Raw genomic sequence first — 18,047 nt, forward strand, 5'->3', positions numbered from 1 at the left:
CACAGGTGTCATTAATAACAAGGTTTTCTGAATCTTACATACTGCAACTTCAAGGTTCAGTGTTTTAAAAATAAAAATAAAAGATTTTTGTATGAACTGTAAGATTAATGATAATGTTTTTGAAGTCCATCTTGGATTATCTGCAGAAGTTCACAGAGATGCAATTTCCTTTGTTAGTTGGCTGATGAAGGCTTTTGTTGGCAATTAATTGATAGTCTATGTATTCCATTTCAAGAGTGTTCTCCAGCAATAGACAAAGGTGATGCAGGCAGAGAACAATGAGGTACATCACTTTCTTAGGTGGAAGAATGCTGTTCTACAAACATTAGAAATTAGATTTTCAAAGGAAAGATTGGTATAAAATATAATGCCCATGTTCTTTGCTGTAGAAGATGACGTAACAGTACATCCATCGAGAGTCAAATTGTTGTCCACAAGACAAAGCCGCCTGCATCTGTCAAACACTGTGCAAACGCAGCACATGCAGAAATGCTCAAAATCGCGTTAGGCAGGGCAAAATGTTTGCACAACGCGGATGTTTACAAGGATTTATACAGTAGGAACTGATATGTTACAGCGCTGATATAAAAATGTAAACTTAGAAACTGAGGTCATAAGAGCCCATAGTTACAGATTCATGCTGAAAATGAATGAAATCACCATGACACAGATAAGGCCACATTATCACAATCCTAAACTTACCTCACCATGTTTTCTTAAGATTGAGCTGCAGTTTTAATCTTGAAATATATCCTTGTCTTGGTGTAAAATGAAGGCATTGTGTGGAGTGAAGAAATGTTTGTTTTGCGCACTTGCTGCTGTAGTGTTGAACGTAACTCGAGTGAATGTGTGCAGCTGTGAAGTTCCACTGTCATAAGAATCCCATTCAAAAATATCAATAAATTACGCATTTATTAACACTTAAAACCAGTCATGTAACAACAGGATCGCTACCCACTGTAACAAAGTAAAAGTACATTTTTTCATCAGAAATTTACTTAAGAGTGTTTTTTTTTTTTTCCAAAGAGTTACTCAAGTAAATGTAATGGAGTAAATGTAGTGCATTATTACCCACCTCTGGTAATATCATTCTGCAAAAATGTTGCCCCAGTCACGTAATTTTCATGAGATCAGGCTAGCTACATTCCAGAAAAACAACTGAAATTGGGAAAAAACATTTTTGCTTGAAATTCAGACCTCAGGCAGAGGCTGAATTGTTCACCCTCACATTCAGTTGATAAGACTAAAACATCTACAGTACAGTATACTGTAGATGTGATCTCATGTTGGCATTGAACTTAATAGTGAAAGTTATTCTGTGAAGTGTCTTCACCTGATCATTATACAAATCTGAGCACAGCTTTATGCGCCTCTAATGAATTTACCCTATATGCTAGTGTTGACAAGTAGAAGATTTGTACTGTACAGGTGTTACTGTAAATTAAAAACATGAGGCAACATATTTTTTTTAAGCATAATTTTGGTATGTGCATGCCAAGTCATTAGCTTTCAAAGAAATTTCAAAGCAACTTCTAAACAACTATATGCTGTTCTGCCAACCATGAACTTTAAATACATCTATTAATCTATTCCCCTATCTATTTTCCCCTCTCTTCCTCTCTCATACTTTCTAAAATAAAATTGAAAATTGTTAATCGACTTCGTTAAACAGCTTTGATAAAGAATTAGCATAGTTCATTTCAGTTAAAACATCAGAAGTCTTTTGTCCCTGAAGTGATTTGCTGGATATTTCCTAAGGCAGTTTCAGAGAAAATTAGCTATTTGTGCTAAATACTCAAAGTCATTTTATTTCAAAGTTAAATCTAATTCTACATGACTTCATGGACTCTGAATCAAGTCTGATAGAACCTAATTGGATGAATTGCTAAAGGATTGATTTGGATAGTCCACATTATTTGAAACAGTCTCTCGCAATTCTCTCATCGACAATCAATAAGTCTACATCATAATGGATTAGATAGGATCAAAGTAGATCTTTTGATAATGTTGTGAGTGCTAAGTAGGCAAATTTTGTTTTATGGATAAACATTTCAAAAGGAAGAAGATCAGCTAGTTAATTATGCAGCTGTAATTGTCTAAGATAAAAGTGAGATTGGTGTTTCAAGTTTGTGTAATGAATTCCACTCCTCTTCAAGGGTTATTCATCTGTAAATGTTGATAATGCTTCTCTGTCTTTCTCCCTCTCTCAGTGTGGATTTGGTTCATGCCCAGCTGCGTGTATGTGAGGGCCGCAGTCTTCCTGAGCTGGGTCTTGAACAGGACAAGATTCGCATCAATGGCTGTGCCATTCAGTGCCGGGTCACCACAGAAGACCCCTCCCGTGGTTTTCAACCAGACACAGGTCGAATAGAGGTATGTCTGCTAGTTAATTACAGCAACATCACTTCAATTAATAATACAAGAACATAAACGATTATGAAGTAACAGATTGGAAACTGGTCTCTTTAGCTATTCAATTATATATTTATGCGTAATAAAAGATCTGGAGAGTATTTTTTGCCCTCTAATTTGCTAGAATTATACCAACTTTTAACCCTTTAACTTCCAGAGACCAGAGCTTGACTGCTGTGTGCATTTTCCATTTCCCTTTTTTATTTTTAACTAGTAGCACCTAATAAGCAATCAAAAAAATCTAAATAAATAAATTCTAGAGCAAACAGTTTTCCTAATAATTAATGTCCACATATGTGGACAGTGAGACTATGTTGTGAAATTTTTAATAACACTAAGCTATAGAAAGTCAGAAAGTCAGATTTTTTTCAGATCAAATTGTTTGTTTGCAGGAGTGTTGGTTATTCATGTTTTTGAGACGTTACAGACATTACAGCTGATTTTCTGTAAAGCTGAATAAATCATTCTTTTTCAAAGTAATGTCCAACATCATCCAATCACTGCCAATCATGTTAAAATAAAATGTAGCATTATACAATTCTGAATCCATGTACTGATTACCATTGACCCATGTCTGCCAACCATGCTGACTGGTCCAAACATCATCTGCTGCCTGAAACTGAACTTTTGTTTGGATTTTAGGATTGAATGCACTTAGCTGCATAAAAAGCTATAGGATGCTCCAGTGTGCTGTCTGTCTGCACTGATCTCAGAACTGTTCAAAATGCACCTTACTTTCATCCTAACTCCATATAAAACCTCTGAAAGCAACATTTTTCAACTTTTGGATGAACCCATTTATTCTCAATGTGAAAATGCACAGTAAATACTGTATATAGGAATGCATTTACTAATGTTAATGAATAGAATTGTATTGCAGAGAGATAACAAAATTAAACATAACAAAATGTATATTAAAATTAAGCTAAATGACTTGCATATCTGTTAGAACTGAAAGTTATTCAAAATAACTAACATGTTTTTCTACTTTTGAGGAAATGTGGTGCCAGTGTCCACATATGTAGATATCATGTTTATCAGCGTGCTGACATGCAAAAAATTACTGGATTTTTTAAAGTAGCATATCAAACGAAACTAGAGACGCTACTCTTTAGAACCAAACAGGTTTCAATGAAAAAAACTTAAAGATATTTCTTACCAGAGGCTTGACATGCCGATAAAAAATTATCATCAAAATATTAGTAACTACAGTCTTGACCAACACAAAAAAAGATATTGTTTTATAAGCTGTACTTTACAATGTAGGCATTATGACCAAAACTGAACAAGTGTTTTGAAATTTATAGACAAATCAGAAGTGTTCTGTTTTGATAATTTTGCACTCTAAATATTATTGTAATCAGTAAAAACATCAAACTGATCAAATAGCCATGTGTCATATGTCGTTGGAAAGCTCTCAAATAGTATAATACAACCAGTCTATTTGTTGTCCTCACAGACAAATATATAGCGAGTAATGGCTAAGTACGTGTCTTCGATAAACATGTTACATGTAAACAAGGGTTGCTTATAAGCCGCATATTCACTTATAACTCCACACTTTTCACATACCATTACTTAGAGGAGGGGAGTCCCATTAAAACGAGCCCAGACACAACGTAATCAGATGCATAGATCATTAGATAATCCACACGAAGCACAATGTGCACACACCACATAATGTGCTATTGGCTAAAAACACGTTAGCTTTCCTGGATCAGATGACTTAATCGAAAATGTGGCGGGGTGAGCAAGAGACAGACACAGTGGGTGTGACGTCAAGCCTCGGAGAGGCATTTATTAAAAATAATAATAAGCATAAAATGTCCATAAAAAGAGAAAATAAAGTGTCCAGTGGGAATGGTGTTCAAAATAAAAGGGGAAACTGGCATCCTCGCAGTAAGACGGGGCTCCATGAAGGGCCGAACCCTTCCCACTCTGGTTCTGGGTGTGCGAGGATGCACACATGGAGATTTGAAGCCGGCTCCCCGAGAAGAGGTGCGCTCTGCGTTTTAAAGACAGCGGTGATGAAGCATTATTCACATCAGGTGTACTTCATCCACCACTGTCAGAACGAGGCTTATTAATTATGCACCTCTTCTCGCTGTCCTGCCCAACTCCTGTCATAAGCCTGGCTGAAGGATGGCCCTAAAAGGTGGGGCGACAATGACGAGAGGGAGGGGCAGGTCGTTCCGCCACAGAAATGATGTAGTACGCTGTCCAGCATCATGGAGTGCTAAACAAATCGTATTAGGATTCAGATCACTGCAACAGAGGTGAAAGCCATCCAAATATGGGTAGAGATGATCGTCCACTCTAATTACATATGGCCACCAGGAGACTGTGCCAAGTACATCACCCAGACTCAATGATGGATCAAATTACACAGAATGGAACTGAATGAGATCTCATTACTCATGCCTGCATGCTTTGGAAAGAGATCATTGTTGTATTTCCATATGTAATTAGTTATTATGTACAATTATTGTGTTTTATTTATACTGAGAGGCATTTGGTCACTTTGGAGATGTTTTTGGACACTAGGATAAATTATTTTTAATGCTATAACTTTTGATTTCTTTGTCATATCAACACAACATTTCTGAAAAAGGAAATCTTTAAAAACAACTAAGAGTTTAAAGGATTAATGTTTGAAGTTTTGCTATTGTTCAGTAAGCAGTGTTGCAGCAACAGTGAGAGAATCTAAAGGTTTATAACAGTTTTTGTACAGAACTATTGTGCTACAATGCTGCAACCCCAGTAATTTTGCAATCTGGCCATTGAAGTGGCCACACTCATTTATCTAGATTTATCCCTCTGCTTTTCACAGCATAACCCATAATCAAAAATCTAAAACACACACACAAAGACTCACTCACACATTTGTCACACACTCTTTCAGAGAGGCATTATTTTGATGAGTCATCGAGTTATATTGATTGAAACCGATTTTCAGGGAGTGCATTTATCGAGTTGAAAGAGAGGACAACTAGCTCTCTGTTTGTGCAGGGTGGTGCTGAGAAACTGCCCTTAACTCTCTTCTTATGTGTGGTGAAATTTGGCTTTGTATTGGCATTCCCAGTGTAGATGCACTAAACTAAATGTCAGCAGACAATTAGAACAGAGTATATGAGTAACTGTGTCCCACTTTATATTAGGTGTCGTTAACTACTATGTACTTAAATTAAAATACATACAATACAATGTACTTACTGTGTATTTACATGCTGTTCTGTAAATTTTTCACAAGATTAACATTTGCTGCTACTGATGTTGAGATACAGGTAAGTTTGGGGCTAGGTAGACATTTGTACATTACTTGACTACTATGTAAATCAAATACTTGTACTCTTATACAATTACATTTACATAAAAAAAAAATACAAATAAAAAACACTTTTTAGTTCTGACAATTTCAGTTAGACCTTTAAAGTACTCATAAAGACCTGTTCTCTTAATGTAATGAAGTAATATATATATATATATATATATATATATATATATATATATATATATATATATATATATATATATATACACCCCTACTTAGGAGTTGTTAAAGTTAAGTAGCATGCATTTTGTTTGCACAGCTAGCACCCATATATCATCAGTTAGTATATGTATATGAAGTAGAATCAATTTATTTTATATATGCAATTATTTGCTGATCAAATCAGTTACTTAAAATACTAGAAAAGTTTAGTGAGAAATTGACTTTGATGTTATGTGACGTAGTCACACGTCATCTTTCATCTCTGAATTGTTTGTGCTATTTGGCACATCAAAATAGCATTAGTGCACCAGAGCCCCTGAGAAACAAAGACTTTCTTTCTCAGTCACGTGTTTTCTCATTACTTGTTAGATCTTCTCTTCTTGAAATCTTCACACCTCACTTCAGCCTGGTGTAATAACAAATACTTGAGTTTCCTGAGCTTGAGGATATTGTGTAGAATTCGCTAAGTCTCAACCATGACTCTGTTTATTTTTTTTTTTTTCACATCAGGCCCAATGTGCATTAACAACACAAAAGTATTTAACCACTAAGTACCTAACAACCATTAATTGGTCGGTGCCCCTCTTTACCTCTCTCATTAAGCAAATGGTATATTTTAGAGCTGTCAAAATTAACGTGTTAACGAATGTGATTAATTAAAAAAGTTTAACGTGTTCATTTTTCTTAATCGCTGAACTTTTGTGATGTGTCCGCCCGGAGTCATTACACCGATGCACACACCACAAACACACACAAGTGACTCATTTTCAGTGATAAAGTGATGGGGAAAGGAGCTCTTAATGCTATTAGTTGTACAAAACAAGCCCAGATGGGACTTGTGATAGAAATTAAGTACTTTTCAGCCTAAGTAAGGAGCATTTTATTTACCACAGAAGCACGCCAAGTCTTAACAATCACCAAAACTTAGAATGAGATGTTTTTGTCTGCAAGCACTTTTCATGTGGACTTCAACTGAGCGCTTAATGCTGGCGCTGACGCCCTGACACAAATCATGAACGGGCCTTTACGATTGCTGTAACAAAGTGGATAGCCACAGTCTGCCAGCTGATTAATATTGTGGAGGATGAGAGTTTAAGAGATTTAATGCCCATTGAAATGAATATGCCACCTATGTAGGGACTAGTTCTTTCAATTAGTAAAACTCCCATTTAGACTTTGGGAAACGTTTAATATTACTTGAATTTGGTGCTATTTTAGTGCATTTCTATCTTTATACTTCACTTCACTTTTATTGTCACACAACCATATACACAAGTGCAATAGTGGGTGAAAGTCTTGGGTGCAGTTCCGAGCAACATAGCAGTCATGACAGTGATGAGACATATACCAATTTACAATAAACAGATTTACACATCACAATGAACATATCTAATATACACATAATTACACACAACACAATATACAAATAATAATATACAATATACAGTATACAATACACAATATAGAATACACATACAATATAGAATACACATTATACAATAAAAATAGTATATATAGTATATATAAAATGTACAGTAGGTTGTATTGTACTGTTTTGACATTCAGGCTGTAAGTTGATAGTTAGCTGACAGAGTGTTGTTAAGAGAGAATATAATTTAAGACAGTCCAGTGTGAGATAATAAGATTAATAAAGTGCAGTGCTGATGTATATTGATTGTGAGAGATCAAGAGTTCAGAAGTCTGATTGCTTGGGGGAAGAAGCTGTCATGAATTCGGCTGGTGCAGGTCCTGATGCTGTGATACCGCCTGCCTGATGGTAGCAGTGAGAGCAGCACATGGCTTGGGTGGCTGGAGTCTCTGATGATCCTCCAAGCTTTTTTCACACACTGCCTAGTATATATGTCCTGGAGGGAGGGAAGCTCACCTCCAATGATGTGTCTGGCAGTTCACACCACCCTTAACAGGGCTTTGCGGTTGTGGGCGGTGATATTGCCGTACCAGGCAGTGATGCAGCCAGTCAGGATGCTCTCTACAGTGCTTGTGTAGAACAGTGTGAGGATGTGGCGGTTCATTCCAAACTTCCTCTGCCGTCTCAGGAAGAAGAGGTGCTGATGAGTCTTCTTCACAACGGCCTCAGTGTGGATGGACCATGTGAGTTCCTCAGTGATGTGGACACTGAGGAACTTGAAGCTGCTGACTCTCTCCACCAGTGCTCCATTGATGGTGATGGGACTGTGTTCTCTGTCTTTTCTCCTGAAGTCCACCACAAGCTCCTTTGTCTTGCTGACGTTGAGGGAGAGGTTGTGCTCCTGACACCAGTGAGTCAGAGTGAGCACCTCCTCTCTGTAGGCCATTTCATCATTGTCAGTGATCATACCTACCACCATCGTATCATCAGCAAACTTAATGATGGTATAGGAGCTATGTGTTGCCACACAGTCATGTGTGTACAGGGAATACAGGAGTGGGCTGAGAACACAGCTCTGCGGGGCTCCAGTGTTGAGGGTCAGTGATGAGGAGATGTTGCTGCCCATTCTAACCACCTGGCGTCTGCTTGACAGGAAGTCCAGGATCCAGCTGCACAGCGAGCTGTTTAAGACTAGAGCCCGGAGTTTCTCATCAAGCTTGGAGGGCACTATGGAGTTAAATGCTGAGCTGTAGTCTACAAACAGCATTCTCACATAAGTGTTCCTTTATTCCAGGTGGGAGAGAGCAGTGTGTATTGTAGATGCAATGGCATCATCAGTGAAGCGGTAAGCAAACTGCAATGGGTGCAGTGATAGAGGCAGCACAGAGTAGATGTAATCTGTGATTAGTCTCTCAAAGCATTTGCTGATGATGGGAGTCAGAGCAACAGGACGCCAGTCATTTAAGCAAGTGATTTTGGATTGCTTTGGTACAGACACAATGGTGGACGTTTTAAAGCATGTGGGGACCACAGACAAGGAGAGGGAAAGGTTGAAAATGTCAGTAAAAACACCAGCCAGCTGGTTCGCGCACACTCTGATGACGCGGCCCGGAATGCCGTCTGGACCCACGGCTTTACGGATATTCACCCGTCGGAAGGATCGGGTTACATCCACTGCAGAGACGGTGAGTGAACTAACCTCTGTAGCTTCAGCTGCGAGAGCTCTCTCCACGAGGGCGGTGTTATTTCCCTCGAAATGAGCATAAAAAGTATTTAACTCATCCGGGAGAGAGGCAGCGGTGTTCATGGCGGAGTTTTTATTCCCTTTAAAGTCTGTGATGATATTAATTCCCTGCCACATGCTTCTAGAGTTGGTGGTGTTAAACTGTCCTTCAATATTGTCCCTGTGCTGGCGTTTGGCTACTCTGATTGTTTTGCGGAGGGCATAACTGGCTTTTTAATGCTCCTCCACATTCCTGGAATTAAAAGCGGAGGTCCGCGCATCAAGTGCAGCGCGAACATCGCTATTTATCCATGGCTTCTGGTTGGGGTAGATCCGTATTGTTTTGGTCGGAACAACATCCTCTACGCACTTTCTGATGAAACACATTACGCTATCAGCGTACACCTCGATGTAGTCATCAGAGGCGAACCGGAACATCTCTCAGTCCATGTGATCAAAACAGTCCTGTAGAGTAGAGTCTGATTGGTCCGACAAGCACTGGAACGTTCTGAGGGTGGGTGCTTCCTGTTTCAGTTTCTGCCTGTAAGCGGGCAGAAGCAGAATGGAAGAGTGGTCTGATTTACCAAATGGTGGGCGGGGGAAGGATTTGTAGCCATCCCGGAAGGGAGAGTAGCAATGGTCCAAAACCCAGTCCCCTCGTGTGTTGAAACTGATGTGTTGGTATTTTTGTGCGATTGATTTAAAATTGGCTTTGTTAAAGTCCCTGGTCACAATGAACGTGGCCTCAGGGTGCGCAGTTTCCTGCTTGCTTATAATCCCGTACAGTTCCTTGAGTGCCCGGTCTGTGTCGGCTTGTGGGGGGATGTACACAGCTGTGATAATGACCGCTGTGAATTCCCTCGGTAGCCAGAATAGTCGACACAGAAGCATGAGAAATTCCAGATCAGGAGAGCAGAAAGACTTGATAGAATGTACGTTCCTCTGATCACACCAGGATTTGTTGACCATAAAACATACACCACCACCTCTGCTTTTACCTGAGAGGTCTTTCGCTCTGTCCGCTTGGTGCAAGGAGAACCCCGCGGGTTCGATGGCTGAATCTGGAATCTCAGCAGGCATCCAAGTTTCTGTAAGGCAGATAATGCAGCAGTCTCTCGTTGGAAAGAGATCCGCGCTCTCAGCTTGCAGAGGTTGTTGTCCAGAGACTGAACATTTGTCAATAGAATACTGGGTAGCGGGGATCGATTTGCGCGACGTCTTACTCTGATGAGAACGCCGGCTCTATTTCCCCTTTTCCTTCTCCGTTTCCGTGGCCGGGCTGCCCAGACAAAGGGCTCCGTTGGCGTGTTTGTTAACAGCGGGTCTGCATTGAGGAATTTAAAGTCCAGTTTTCGGTGTGCTATTGCAGAACCAATGTCCAAAAGTGTTTGTCTGTCATAGACAATAAGGCAGACAACATCCAAGACAAAAAAACATAGAATTGTGAACAAAACAAACAAAAAACTGCAGTGTTCTGTCGGAGCTCGCAACGCAGCTGCCATACTCGGCGCCATCTTGAGTCGAAGGCTTTGTTTGGAATATGTTAGTAAAGCATTATATTGTTACATATTGTTTTGTTTTCTTTACTAAGAAGGAAATAAAAGCATTATGACTGGAAAAGTATATTTAGATTCAAATTTCAGCACTTTCAAAATCTGCAATTAATCATAATTAACTACGAAAAAGTATAAGATTAATTGTGATTACAAATTTTAATCAACTGACAGAACTAGTATATTTACAATAATTGGAAAGTAATGACATCTTGATGAATGTTATTGAATCAAATGATGAATGCAGATTTGAGGCATGATTTCATTTATCCACATTTATGGACATTAAACTTTTATTTTATTTTATTTTGCTTTCTTGTTTGTGTTTTCCTCTTAAAATAAAAATAAAAACTTTCTCTCTGTCAGTCCATTTTAAATAATAATTTAAAGGAATAGTTTACCCAAAAATTACAAATTTGTCACAATTTACCTGCTCTTATGTCACTCCGAACCATATTACTTTTCTATAAAATAGGGTACAAGTCTATGGACTACTTTTATGATATATCATTTTATGTATACTTTTATAGTGCTTTTTGTCCTTTTTGGAGCTTATCTGTATAAATCACCATCCACTTTTATTGTACGGAAAACATCTCCCTATGCATTTCAATGAAAGTATTTCCAGCTTAAAACAAAGTTCCTCTCCTTTCCTTACACTTCTTCTGTTTGCTTAATTTTCTCTTTTCTGTTTTTCCTGTTTTTCTCTTACGGCAGGTAGAACTGTGGTCATTCTCAGAGAATGTTGGGCTCTGCAAACAGAGATGTAGTTCAGCCGTGAAATGTGTGTACCTAAAACAAAAACACGGTTAAAAATGCATGGCTAAAGATAATAAATCCTGGGATGAATGAATAAGTCATGGCTTGAGTGCTCTGGAGAGGTGGAATGGATACACAGAGGGAGGAGGGAGAGAGAAATCTCAGCGAGAAAGTGCTTAAAACGTCTGGCCCAGCAAGCGATCATAGCATTTCAGTTGAGTGGAAGAGAGCAAGAGATAAAGAGGTGATGAAAATGAAACAATGACTCCCATAGCACAGCAATGCATTATAGCTCTTTAGAGAAACAGTGGGACAGAGAGAGAGAGAGAGAGAGAGAGAGAGAAAGAAAGAGAGAGAGAGAGAGAGTATGGGGGACAATTGAATTAAAGAGTGTTTGAGAATAGATTCCTCATGGTCTGCCAAGAGAAGAGCAAAAAAGAGGACAGGAATAGAATGTGGAAAGATGAAAGAGGTGGAAGGAGGGCGAGAGAGGGAGGGACATGAAGTTTGATTGAGTGATGGGGGGTATTGTTCCCTGTGCTATTTGGAAAGACAGAGGGAGAAAGAGAGAGGTAATGGATGGATGGATGTGCAGAGAGAAAGAGAGGCAGATGCAGACAGTGATGTATTGGGGACATGTTGATGGGGAGATCAATGGATAAGACACACTGTGAATTGCACACTGCCTGCATGAGACCGGCACATGCACACTCACACACACACGTGCGCATGCACACACACGTGCATGCACACACACTCACGCACACGCACACACGCACACACTTCCTTCTTGAAATCAGAATAGATCTAATTCCTCTCTCAATCACATCTCTTTCTGTCTCTCCTTCACTCCAACTCCCCATCCCATCAGCCGTTTTCTCTCAGCAGGGACTACATTGCTACCTTACAGCGTGTGTGAAATGCAAAAACACATCCGTTTACACTGACACACGCTCATATTAAACCGACGTGTGGGCGACACATTCCGAGCAGAGACTCCCAGCTATTCTGTGCATTTTGTGTTCATAACATGTACACGTATATGTATATACACACGCTCATCCCATAATTCAGCCCAGGGCAACAGATTCAACCATGATGCATATGCTTATAAGGCAAAATTTCATATTTTTAATGTCCAAACAGAAGACGCTACCCATATTAGCATGCATAAAGTAGCTATACATCAAAGAGCTCTCACAGTTATAAGGATTGTGAAAAATATAGAACGAGAGCACTTTATATGATGTGATGAACAAGTAGTTGCTTCCTGGCTGCTTCCTGAGAGGGAACATTGTCATTAATGGTTGCATTTTAATTATTTTCCCCATCAATGTGATATTAGCATTTGATTATCTTGATTAAGTCTTGGTCTTCATCATCAACATCATTACTATTATCATGAGATCATGTGGTTTAGTAAAACACACACATATGCAAGCAGTGACGTGAAGTGGTACTGGGCTAAGGGTTGGGGTCAGGACGAAAAAATGAATCACGGCGGCTGGTCAAACAGGACAGTGGAATCACATAGACCACACAGAAATAAATAATGCACTCACAAACACTCTCTCTCTCTCTCTCTCTCTCTCTCTCTCTCTCTCTCTCTTTCTCTCTCATTCTCTCTCTAATGCAGTACTTTCATCAATGGTGAAAGTTCAAATTAAGATCTACATTGCAGACTTACAATGTTTATTTCACTCATCTCTCCTCTCCTCAATCCACCCATTGTCATAACAACAAGGAAAGATGATTGATTTTTATAAGGGAGAGAGGGGCAATAACAGGGCTGTGAGGAATTGATGGATATATTGAGATGTATAGAGAGGAGGTGCCTTGATATCTTCACTGCTTAATGTATTCCATTCATTTATGTCTACTGCTTCTTTCCTACAGAGCTCAGGAGGTCCGTTCACACACTCACTCACAAACCTCCCACACGCATCTGTAATTAATTCAGTAGAAATCTGATAACAGAGTAATTACTGGTGTAGGAATGCACACACACACACATACACACACATTCTGTAGTGGATTTACTTCGATGTTTATGGTCATTGTCCTGCTGCATCACCCAACTTCTACTGAGCTTCAGCTAGCGCACAGCCACCCAGACATTATCCTGTAGGATATCTTGATAATCTTGATAATTCAGATAATTCAGAAGCAGCAGAGTAGCCCCAAATCATGATGCTCCCTCCACTGTACATTACCATTGGGATAATGTTTTAATGTTGGTATGTGGTACCCTATTTTTTGCCAAATGTATTGCTTCATGTTCTTCCCAAACAATTCAACCTTAATTTCATCAGTCCACAAAACATTTCCCCAGTAGAGTTGTGGAGTGTCAAGGTGGTCTTTGGCAAACTTCAGAAGTGCAGCAATGTTTTTGTTTGAAAGCAGCGGCTTCCTTCGTGGTGTCCTGCTATGTACATCATGCCTGTTTATTGTTTTCCGTATAGAAGACTGAACAGAGATGTAAACCAGTTCCAATGATTCCTTCAAGTCTTTAGCTGTCACTCTAGGGTTCTTTTTTTTACCTCATTGAGCATTCTGCGGTGTGCCCTTTGAGTCATCTTGGCTGAACGACCACTATGGGAGAGTAGCCACAGTACTAAATCATCTCCATTTATAGACAGTTTATCTAACTGTGGACAGATGAATATCTAAGCTCTTCAAGATAACTTTGTAACCCTTTCCAGCTTTAAGCAAAGCAATGATTCTTGATTGTAGGTCTTCTGAAATCTCTTTTTTCCAAGGCATGGTCCACATCAGCAGATGCTTTTTGTGAATAACAAACTCAAAATGTTTGAGTAATTTTTATAAGTCAGAGTAGCTCTAACCCACACCTCTGATCTTGTTTCATTAATTGGATGCCAGGTTTGTCAACTCCTGACTCTAGCTTAAGTTAGCTTTTGATGCCTTCATTAGACTAGGGGTTCACATTCTTTTTTTAAACCTATACTGTGAATGTTTCAATGATGTACAAGTAGAGACAAGTAGAGCTGTGTGTCATCGGTGTAGCAGTGGCATGAGAACCCATGTGTTTGAATGATGGGTCCAAGTGATGTTGTGTATATACAGGTAGAGAAGAGAAGTGGGCCAAGCACTGAGCTCTGAGATACCCCAGTAAGTAGCTGATGTGACCCCACCTCTCCAGGCTACCTTTAAAGACCTACCTGAGAGATAGGACTTGAACCAGTTAAGGACAGTTCCTGTGATGTCCAGAGTAGAGAGTGTGGACAGGAGGATCTTTGACTGTGTCAGAGGCTGCAGATAGGTCCAGCAGAATAATGACAGTGATCCTTGGAATATCAAAATGTATGTCAAATCCTGAATTTTTCCTGATCCAATTATCCTAATAGAAATTTGAAGAATCCCACATCTCCAATAATGTGGAGGAAACTGGGTGTTTCAACTTCACAAACAGCACACTTTGGGCATTTTCAGCTCAATTTCAGCAAAGTGCCCATTAAACACAGTTCTTTTCTGTTGTGGCAAAAGTTCCAGAGCTGTGTGTTTGTTATCAAACAGTTATATCATCTATAGTAAATATAAATTTGTCTAGTTATGCTCGCCTCTAAAATATTTCATAAGCTTCAAATTTATCTTTGTGAGTGCAGTCTCTATAACATGATTTTAATTCTGTAAAGCCTAATCCAGTTATTACAGAGGACTGAAAATGTCATGAAAATGCATTTGGTAAAAAGGTAAGTGGACCCATTAAATGATTTTCTGTCAACTGTCACAGTAAATTTTGATGTAATGACGTAACAAAAAAAAAAACAAAAAAAAAAAAAAAAATGTTGTTGGGAGGTTTTTTTTTTTTTAAATTATTATTTTATTATTTTTATGTTTAATGATTTCTTGGCTGATTTTAGTTTCATCATGAAAAACCACCTCATATGAGCTACACATTTAACTACAAGCTGAAAGAGTAAACATAGGTATCAGGGCCTGTATTCACAAAAAATCCTAAGGCTAAAAGTAGCTTCTAATGCAGAAATTTAAGAACAACTCTTACAAATTAGGGTCGTGTCACTCCTAATTTTAGGACTAAAATGTTCATCTAATAGTGATTCATGAAGCATTTTAACGCTAAAAGTAGCTCCTAAACCCACGACAGCTTAGAAGTAGTCCTGAGGCCTTCTAACTCCCTAAGAGTGACTCACAAATGATCTGAAGCATGGCTGCTGTCGTCAATCTACATTGAAAACAATATATTAGCGGGGTCTGGGTAGCTCAGTGGTAAAATACGCTGGCTACCACCCCTGGAGTTCTCTAGTTCAAATCCCAGGGCGTGCTGAGTGACTCCAGCCAGGTCTCCTAAGCAACCAAATTGGCCCAGTTTCTAGGGAGTGTTGAGTCACATGGGGTAACCTCCTCGTGGTCACTATAATGTGGTTTGTTCTCGGTGGGGCGCGTGGTGAGTTGAGCATGGTTGCTGCGGTGGATGGCGTGAAGCCTCCACATGCGCTATGTCTCCGTGGCAACACGCTCAACAAGCCACGTGAAAAGTTACGCAGGTTGACGGTCTCAGACGCAGAGGCAACTGGGATTCGTCCACCGCCACCCAGACTGAGGCTAATCATTACACAACCATGAGGACTTACAAAGCACTTTGGGGATTGGGCATTCCAAATTGGGAGAAAAAGGGAAAAAAAAAAAAACAAAAAAACAAACTATATATTAGAATATTATTATGACCTTTAAAAAGGAATCACCTGAATCACAATTGAGTCGATGTATTTTAATATTATAATATTATATATATTATAATATCAACATTGATCTTTAAAAAAGGTACTGCCTGAATCGCGAGGGTGTTTTCATTATTGTAAACTTAGTTAGAGATGCAGTTAACTCTCCCACAAACTGAAACAATCAAATTACACAGGAGATAAAGGTTTTAAAAACATCTTGGTTAGGTACGTAACCTCAGTTCCCTGAGACAAGAGGAACAAGAAATTGCATCACTAAGCTGACACATGGGGAGTGTCCTTCTACACAACCTAGTTGAAACCTTTCTACAATAATGCCAATTCTAATATTGGCTATGGTGTTTCAGCCCCACGCAAACACCATTCCATAGAATTTTCTGACTGAGGGACAAAAAGCCCATCGCTTGTAGTCTTGTAGTGCAGCCAGCTTATGCAGTGTCTTGTTCCCCTCATCTCAGGGAACCGAGGTTATATACACAAACGAGACGTTCCCTTATCACTCAGCATACTTGACATTGTGTCACTATGCTGATGCACATAGGGAACAGAGTCCCATTACACCCCACTACATAACATAACCTTCCAGAGAGGAAACATAACGCCTTAGTCCAGCGGGATGGCGACCGACATGAGTATGCCGCAAGTGAATGACCCTCATGGTTAGCCAGGAGGGGAACACTCAGAATATATATATGAACTATGGATTAACCCCTTCATGAACCCAGTCGGAAAGGAAGTTTATTTATAATGAAGAGCCTGTAACAGTTGTGTAAAATGACAGGGAGCTCATACTTAAAAAGAGGGGTATAATAATGTATATATTTGGCCAGTAAAATAGCAACCGCTCTAGACAGAGAGGACTTGTTTTGAGAGAGACATTATGTCTAGGTTGTAAAACTTTGCAATTGTGTTTTGAGAAGACCATTCTGCTGTAAAACCTATGTCTTGGAAGGACACACTGTTCATCCATGCCCATGAAGAGGCCACGCCTCTAGTTGAGTGTACTTTAACACCAACTGGGCAATTCGCACCCTGTGACTCGTAAGCCAGGGTGACCGTATCAACGATCCAGTGAGAAAGTTTTTGCTTAGAGATGAAAATTCCTTTCGTGCATCCTCCATAGCACACAAAGAGTTGGTCAGACAGTCTGAACTAGTGTGTACGCTCAACATATGAGTGTAGCGCTCGCAAAGGGCATAACAAATGCAAGGACTTTTCCTTATCTGAATTAAATGGAGGAGGGAAAAAGTCTTGAAGGGTGTGGTTATAACCGTAGGCACATAGCCAAAGCCAGCAGTAATGCGGTTTCGGTGCGTGATTCGCAGATATAATCGGCACATAAACTTTGGGCATAGCTCTGTGTCCGATCGCTCTTAACCTTTTAGCACGTGAGTTTCTCCTTTACTGATGGATCTCCCAGCATGAGTTCTTTAATGCGCACTGTAATTAAAATAAATCTTACCTTATACTTCACAGCAGTGGCACTGTAGGACAGATTATATCACAGCGGGTGCACTGAAGGTCAGATTATATATTATCAAACATATAATGTGGTTTTTAGATGTTTATAATGAATGATTATGATAGATAAGATGCAATCGCGAATGCACTTGCCGGCTATGCACGCCGCCATATTTTCGTTGCAATGCAAGATGGGATTCTGAGTTTGTTTTGCCATAGAAGCACACAAAAGGAGGAGTATAGAAAGTTCTAAAAACTTAGCCCCGTAAGTGGTTATGATGGAAGGAATGAGAGAAGGCTCGAGTGGACTGACTAGTCTGTATATTCTTTGACACCAGAAACATGGCCACAGCACTGCATCTAAACAGTGCGCTCCAACGGTAACGGCTTTATACTTTTATTTAGTGATTGTTTTAAAGTTTGTAACATATAATAATAATGCTATTGTGATGTTGAAAAGACTGTTTGAGCAGCTTTTTCATTATAACAACCGCTTCAGTTATTTTGACAACCGATTTAGCTGGTAAACAGCAGCATGAACTCAGATCACACCCGT

General features: G+C 39.4%; 1 protein-coding gene across 2 annotated transcripts in view; it reads left to right on the forward strand.

Moving 5' to 3' along the window:
- LOC127416517 (pyruvate carboxylase, mitochondrial-like) overlaps positions 1-18,047 on the forward strand; it is a 321,324-nt gene that overhangs the window by 101,203 nt on the left and 202,074 nt on the right. For both annotated transcript variants that reach the window (XM_051655945.1, XM_051655953.1), the window contains exon 9: positions 2,211-2,373. In XM_051655945.1, the coding sequence (XP_051511905.1) occupies positions 2,211-2,373 (163 nt within the window). The remainder of the gene's footprint in view (positions 1-2,210; positions 2,374-18,047) is intronic.

The sequence above is a fragment of the Myxocyprinus asiaticus genome, chromosome 2, assembly GCF_019703515.2.
Source record: "Myxocyprinus asiaticus isolate MX2 ecotype Aquarium Trade chromosome 2, UBuf_Myxa_2, whole genome shotgun sequence".
NCBI classification, from domain to species: Eukaryota; Metazoa; Chordata; class Actinopteri; order Cypriniformes; family Catostomidae; genus Myxocyprinus; species Myxocyprinus asiaticus.